This window comes from Denticeps clupeoides, chromosome 3 (genome assembly GCF_900700375.1).
Source record: "Denticeps clupeoides chromosome 3, fDenClu1.1, whole genome shotgun sequence".
NCBI classification, from domain to species: Eukaryota; Metazoa; Chordata; class Actinopteri; order Clupeiformes; family Denticipitidae; genus Denticeps; species Denticeps clupeoides.
Window position 1 is genome coordinate 4,965,112 of NC_041709.1, and position 7,571 is coordinate 4,972,682.

General features: G+C 44.0%; 1 protein-coding gene across 1 annotated transcript; it reads left to right on the forward strand.

Annotated features, from left to right (window-relative positions):
* The first annotated feature begins 320 nt into the window (after positions 1-320).
* On the forward strand, positions 321-7,175 carry ddx54 (DEAD (Asp-Glu-Ala-Asp) box polypeptide 54). Its single transcript, XM_028973550.1, has 20 exons — positions 321-591; positions 1,025-1,151; positions 1,245-1,315; positions 1,397-1,585; positions 1,682-1,731; positions 1,819-1,860; positions 1,949-2,044; positions 3,354-3,475; positions 3,566-3,627; positions 3,716-3,847; positions 3,960-4,170; positions 4,264-4,395; positions 4,478-4,699; positions 4,780-4,853; positions 4,939-5,139; positions 5,227-5,381; positions 5,686-5,799; positions 5,881-5,988; positions 6,088-6,197; positions 6,725-7,175. The coding sequence occupies exons 1-20, from the start codon at positions 469-471 to the stop codon at positions 6,973-6,975; spliced, it is 2,592 nt and encodes an 863-aa protein (XP_028829383.1). The 5' UTR covers positions 321-468; the 3' UTR covers positions 6,976-7,175.
* The last annotated feature ends 396 nt before the right edge of the window (positions 7,176-7,571 follow it).

Genomic DNA, 7,571 nt, shown 5'->3' on the forward strand with positions numbered 1-7,571 from the left:
CGGGGTTTAGTGTAAAGCTACAGAAAAACTGAAGCATATGTACACAGAGGCAGTCTCCTTAATCCACAGACGGACTGACGTGCAAAAGAGGCACTTTGTATTCTGCTTTACGCTGATGAGATACCTCTTTTAAAATGTTGGAGACTATTTGGACTATTCAACAATTCAATCCTAAATATTGTCTGTAGATAGTACATTTTTAGTAAATAACGAGTTTAATTGAAAGATTTCACAAAGACGTCGACGCGCTAGTTGAAAGAATTCGCTACTTGGATCGTGACGTCACATTCGTCGCCACACGTCACTATTCCGCGCGGAGAGCTACACGTGTTTCAACATGGCGGCGTGGTGAAGTGGCGTGAGATGAATGTCAGTCTAAAAGGTTTTTTTCCTGCTCTACTCAACAAATTAAAGCGGGATTTATAAAGTACGGCGTACACGACGGAAGCATATTTTTTTAATTGAAGAATGGCACAACGGAAGAAGCGTTTTACCAAAAAGAAGAGACACGGACAGATCAGCAGGGAGGCTGATGCGGACTCGGACGGCGGAGAGTTTGAACTTGCAGCTGACATAAAGAACGATGAAATTGTGAGATTCCGAACATGAGTTTTGTTATTATTATTGGTGTTGTTAATAATTAAGAGTGTCTGTTCATGCACAGTAGTGTACTACATTTGTGGGGTGGTAGTAGCCTAATGGGTAACACATTAGCTTATGAACCAGAAGCCCCAGGTTCAAATCCCACTTACTACCATTGTGTCCCTGAGCAAGACACTTAACCCTGAGTGTCTCCAGGGGGGACTGTCCCTGTAACTACTTATTGTAAGTCGCTCTGGATAAGGGCGTCTGATAAATGCTGTAAATGTAAATGAACATTTGCCCAAACTACAAGACTGTGGACGTGGGATCCTTAGCGCACTAATGTTGTCCACTTTTTTTTTAACTGTAATTAATTTGTGCTTTTTAAACTCATTAAGAGTCGTTCTGGATAGTGAAGACACTGTTATTAACATTCCCTCAGTGCGGGAGGAAGCTGCCAAGGTTCCCTGCCTCCTCCGAGTGTCTCTCTGATGTGGAGCCGGACACGAGGGAGCTGGTCCGGGCACAGAACAAGAAGAAAAAGAAGTCAGGCGGCTTTCAGTCAATGGGTAAGGAAATCGTTTGACCATTATGTCAGTTTCACTTATTTTACTATCACGGGACCGATATAAACATGATGTACCCTTTTTTTTTTTTTGTAGGCCTTAGTTACCCTGTCTACAAAGGTGTAATGAAGAAGGGCTACAAAGTCCCAACACCAATTCAGAGAAAGGTTTGTCATGATTTATTTCTATTACTATTATTACTCTGTAACGTCCTGTTATTGAGGCAAAGGTTGCGTTATTCTTGACAGACAATTCCAGTTATTCTGGATGGCAAGGATGTGGTTGCTATGGCGAGGACTGGTAGTGGGAAGACTGCTGCTTTTTTGGTTCCTATGTTTGAACGGCTGAAGGGTCCCCAGGCACAGAGTGGCGCCAGGGCGCTCGTCCTCACACCCACTCGAGAGTTGGCCCTACAGACAATGAAATTCACTAAAGAGGTAAAACGAAACAGCCTGCCCTTTTGGATGATACAACTTGTTTCTGGGAAGTATTTATTTTAATTTGTTTCATTATATGTAAATGTTTTTCCTCAGCTTGGAAAATTTACTGGCCTTAAGACTGCTCTTATTCTTGGTGGGGACAGGTACAGTACTTGACAAAGTTATTTTTGCAGGTGTTCTGAAGTGTCTTGTGTCTGGTTTCTAGCTTTTTTTTTTCCCTTCCCCCACAGCATGAATGATCAGTTTGCTGCCTTACATGAGAATCCAGACATGTATGTATCACTTCTCAGCCGGTTTCTGACAGCCAGAAGTCGGAAAACTATTCTGCGTTTGCTAAAGTTCTGCGCCTTTCCTTTTTAGTATTATTGGCACCCCAGGTCGTCTCATGCACGTTATCATGCAAATGAACCTGAAGCTGCAGAGTGTGGAGTATGTGGTGTTTGATGAGGCAGACAGGTGAGTTCAGTGCTGTCATCCTAAATGGATATAACAGGAGTCAAACTGTTATTTTATTGGTGGTGGTAGTCGCCTAGTGGGTAAAACACTTGCCATAAGGCCACAAAGTCACAGGTTCAAATCCCACTTACTACCATTGTGTCCCTGAGCAAGATGCTTAAACCTGAGTGTCTCCAGGGGGACTGTCCCTGAAACTACTGCTTTTAAGTAGTGCTGCACGATTAATCTAATCGTAATCGCGACGTCAGTCTGTGCGATTACATGAACGCAAAAAGCTGCAATTTAAATGATTAGTACATGGATTGGATCAGCAACATATCCGATCCATTCTCTCATTCTCTCAAAAGTTTGTGAGCTGACTGAAGTCTCACTTCAGTCGGATGTGACTTATTTGGTCACATGACTTTCGATTCGGAGCCATATGGGTAGACGTCGCATGACGCGCTGCATCGTACGTCAATGTCGCCGCCATATTGCGAGAGGCTCTGCTGTGGCGTGAAGCATATACATGTCTACGGAGAGAAGTGCATAAAAATGCCTCACTCTTGTGCTGCTTGGGGCTGTACAAACCGCTGAATGCGGGGATTACATTTCATAGGTAAAGCGGGACAATTGTTTTGAATATATTTGGCCATTATAAAATCCTGTTTTATAAGTCTTGACCTTAGCTAAGCTAGGCTAAGCTAGCAAAGCTATGCATTCCTGTGTTAGTCAGCCTCCAAACAACATTTTGGTTAAACGTAAGAACTATAATATGGGATTTTATAATGGCCAAATATAATCAAAACAGTTGTTTAGCCTTACCAAGGTTTGTCGTGCGACAGTAATGTAAAACAGTAATGAATACGTGGTTTATTTATTTATTTAATTTTTGTAGAATATTGTATTTTGAAAGCACTGGGCATTTCAGGTTGTTATAAGTAGTTTGTATGTTTCACTTTGAAAATAAACATTTCACTATTAGTATGCGACTTTTCATTGATATACAAGCAAGTGTCCTTTATCATATCGCAATCACATATCGCAATATGTCGCTTACTTATATATCGCTTTTTTTCCCCAAATCGTGGGGAAATCGACATGATGTCCCAAATCGACATGATGTCCCAGATGTGCCACATGAGGTCTAATATTGTCTTGCATTAGGAGTAACCTAGGGCCAACTGTACACACATATGGTCTCACAAGGGGTCTGCTGATCTCATAATAACAGTATCAATATCTTTACAAATAGTCTTCCAGGTCTGCATTTGTAAACATTCAGCATTTCTGGACATACATTTAATTCAAATTCTTTTCACTCTGCAAGGCTGTTTGAGTTGGGCTTTGCAGAGCAGCTCCAGGAGATTATCCGCCGGCTCCCAGACACTCGGCAAACTCTCCTCTTCTCCGCCACGCTGCCAAAACTGCTGGTAGAGTTTGCCAGAGCAGGTGGGTTTTCACTTGCCTTTTACGGTCATAACCATAATGACTGATAACCCAGCCATTGTAAATTGTAAAAAATTAGCTTTCTTTCTACAGGGTTGACTGATCCAGTTCTTGTCAGGCTCGATGTGGACACCAAATTGAGTGACCAGCTAAAGGTTTAGCCCAATCAATTATTACACAACTAATGGATGAAGTCTGTCTGGTTTGATTTTTGTGCTGATCTCATTTGTTCTCCTCTCCAAGCTTTCTTTCTTCCACATGCGTCTGGATGACAAACCAGCTTTACTCCTGCACCTGCTCAGAAATGTCATGAAGCCCCAGGAACAGACAGTTGTCTTTGTAGCCACCAAACATCACGTGGAGTACCTCAAAGAGGTGACTTCCAAACTTTTTTTTTTTCTGTAATCAAGGAACACTCCTTTTTGGTATCTGACTTCTACTGGGAAGTGCTTGTAATAATGGGCGTGTTTCTCTACTTCTCAATTAGCTCTTGACTTCAGAGGGTGTGGAGTGTGCCTACATCTACAGTGCACTGGACCAGACTGCCAGGAAGATCAACATCGGACGCTTTGTCCATCGCAAGGCCATGGTTCTTCTGGTGACCGATGTGGCAGCTCGCGGTATTGACATCCCTTTGCTGGACAACGTGATTAACTACAACTTCCCTGCCAAGGGCAAGCTGTTTCTGCACAGAGTCGGTGCGTGGCTGAGGACACAAGCCTCAACTGTGAGATAATACACGATGAACACAGTGTTTTCACAGGCATCATCTTCTCTGCTGCTTTGTATAGGTCGAGTTGCCCGTGCAGGCAGAAGCGGCACTGCCTTCAGTCTAGTCTGCCCAGATGAAGTGCCTTGTGTCTACGATCTTCATCTGTTCCTCGGGAGACCTGTTCAGTTTGCCACACTTGATCATTCAAAAGGTAATGCTCCTCTGGCACACCTCATGTCCGCTTGGAACTAAAAAATAAATACAATCCTCTGAAATCTATTTGTTGCGTCCAGATGCAGATGGCATTTTTGGCCGCGTGCCCCAGACCATCCTGGATGATGAGGACTCGCTGCTTTTTGCAGCTCATGAAAGGTCGTTGGATCTGCAGAACTTGAAGCGAGTCTCAGAAAATGCCTACAAGCAGTACCTCAAATCCCGACCCAACCCGTCTCCAGAGTCCATCAAACGAGTGAAGAGCACCGACCTCTCTAGCATGGCTGTCCACCCAATACTGAGTCGGTAGTCACCTCTCAACAAGCTTTATTTATTCATTTTTTTTTATACAAAAATGTACACGTTTTATTTGTGCTTGTAGGGTCGGGTCTTGAAAAAAAGGAGCTGGAAAGACTGCAGATGGTTGACAGCATTAAGGGATATAAATCAAAAGTTGTACGTTCAAGCTTCATTTCTGTTTAAAATTCTGGTGGTAGAAGTTAAAGTTCCTGACTCTTCCTTTGTGACTTTCCCATCCCAGACAATTTTTGAGGTCAATTCCAACAACAAGACAAGTGCAAGTGAAATAATGAGAAAAAAGCGCAACCGGGACTCTTGTTTGGTGCACAAGTACTCGAAAGCCCGCGAGGAACTTCTTGCTGAGGGTCAGCAACGCAAACCTTCCGTCATTCATACCTTGGAACCCATGGAGGACCACAGTGAGGCAGAGGAGGATATCCATGTAAGTGACATCAGCTTTTCATTAAGGAAACCTTGATGTGGAAACATGTCTGAATGTGAAAGTGACATTTGTCTTGCCGTTTGCCAGGGCGTGTTCTCTGAAGTTGTGGGCGGAAAGAGAAAGAAGCAGCAAGTAGAGGAAGAAGAAGCAGAGAAGCCGAAGAGCAAGAAGAACAGGCAGCAGGGCAGAGACGAGGAGTTTTACATCCCCTACAGACCCAAGGATTTCAACTCGGAGAGGGGGTAACAACTTCACGAGAATGCAGTATAGTAGGACTGTGTAGTATCTCAATGATCCATCAGTATATATGAATTTTCATATAGGCTGAGATTACATCTCAGATCTTATTAACCTTTGCATGAGGGGTTCCCAGAATCCAGCACCCATTCTCAGGGAGAGAAGTCCCGACGCACAAAAGCAGCTCATTTCTGCCATTTTTATCTAAATGAATTTTACTGTGATCATCGATTGAGATCGTATAAACGGCCCGCGTTAATAGCAATAGTTAGCAAATTTTCTTATTTAGCTGTATGTCTTTCTCTCCAGGCTGAGCATTGTGGGACAGGGCAGCGTGTTTGAACAGCAGGCCTCCTCTGCTGTGCTGGACCTGATGGGAGACGAGGGTGAAACACTCAACCAGCACAAGAGCATGATGAAATGGTGAAATGTTCTCCTATTACCTCACACAAGTAGACCTGGAAATTCTGTACCAATCGTGCCCGCTCAAATTTCACTCCTTAGGGACCGAAAGAGGAAGCGGTTTGTGCGTGACACTGGCAAAGAAGACAAAAAGAAGGTCAAAACCGAGAGTGGGCAGGTGGTCAGTGCCAAGAAGAAGAAAAAGAACTTGTATCCTCATTTTTCAATGTTTGCTGTATTGATGTTGTAGTTGTCTGAGTGATTGTAGTTCCGTGTCAGAAGGTACTATTTCCCTTGACCGTATATCAGTTATGAGGAGTGGAAGAAAAAGAACAAAGTGGATGATGTTGTCTCTGACTCGGACGGGGAGACAGGAGGACCCAGGGGAAGGATGGGGGGAGGAGGAGGAGGAGGAGGAGGTATGTGCTCATCAAGTTGTGAATTTAGACCAGATCAGAAAGTGAAGTGATTGTCACGTGATACACTGCAGCACAGCACACGGTGCACACAGTGAAATTTGTCCTCTGCATTTAACCAATCACCCTGAGTGAGCAGTGGGCAGCCATGACCAGCGCCCGGGGAGCAGTGTGTGGGGATGGTGCTTTTCTCAGTGGCACCTCAGTGGCACCTTGGCTGATCGGGATTCGAACCGGCAACCTTCTGATTACGGGGCCGCTTCCTTAACCGCTAGGCCACCACTGCCCTCTTCAAGGGGTCATTTTATGCTGGCAGGCAAAATCAAGCTTTGAGCCCTCTGCGGTTAACAATTTCTTAAATAATTTTTCAGTTTTGGTTTAGATTTACATATAATTTTACTGTTTCTCTATATGTTTTTAAAATGCCTAATTTGATGTTTTTTTTTTGAAAACTGGTGATCAGTGCTCTTACTTAACACTGATGTCCAGCAACATTCTATTCTTTTGACATTTCTCTCTCGTTCGGCCAGGACTGAGAGGCAGGAGGGGGGCTCAGCAGCCACAGGGTCCCCAGCAGAAGAGCGGCTCACGCGTTCGCTCAGAACTCAAGAACCGCGAACAGATCCTCAAGCAGCGTAAGAAGCGTGCTAAGCAGCAGTTCCTGCAGAGCGGCGGCATGAAGAAAGTGCGTGCCAAGAATCGCCAGCGCCTCAGTGACATCATGAAGTCCGGCTTCGGCCGTGGAGCCCACAAGAAGGGCAAGCTGAGGAAGAGACTGTGATGATGACGTGCCAGACTCAGCTTCATAACTTTGAAATCACAGCCAACTGAGGAAGAAGTTTGTTGTATTTGGACATTTTGATTTAAACACGTGAAACCGTTCCGGCCTGGAGCTTAAGACTAGCACCTCGCCATATATACATTGTATATATGTAGTTCTGCATCTGTATCTTAATTACAGATACTCTTTTACAGAACTCACAACTGTTTCTGTGTTCTTATTGAGCAGAATTGTTGTGTGAGGAGGCCCAGTACAACCTGAGATGAGCGGTGAATTTCATCCACAAGATGGCACTGTGGTGCTAACATTTTGACATGCCATTGTGCTCCAAGTCATCTTAAGAATTTAGAATATGTGTTTCTTGATTATTTGTACTATAGAGAATATGGCATAAAGGGCATTTTCTCTCATAAATGAGAACTGATTTTTCACCTTCACACGGTTATGCTACATCTGAAATGGACGACAAATCCTGAATGCTAAAGGATTGGAGGCTGTGTCAGTCATGGGGCTTGATAAATAAGCTGTGATCGTCTGCAGTAAAGTGTCTAGGTGAAGGGACATATGGAAGGAGGCTGTGGCTCCATCTGGATGCA

Coding starts and splice junctions, on each gene's coding strand:
- ddx54 (XM_028973550.1), top strand. CDS start 469: ATGGCACAACGGAAGAAGCGTTTTACCAAAAAGAAGAGACACGGACAG. Junction 1,152..1,244: donor AGGCGGCTTTCAGTCAATGG/GTAAGGAAATCG, acceptor TTTTTTTTGTAG/GCCTTAGTTACCCTGTCTAC. Junction 1,732..1,818: donor CTTATTCTTGGTGGGGACAG/GTACAGTACTTG, acceptor CTTCCCCCACAG/CATGAATGATCAGTTTGCTG.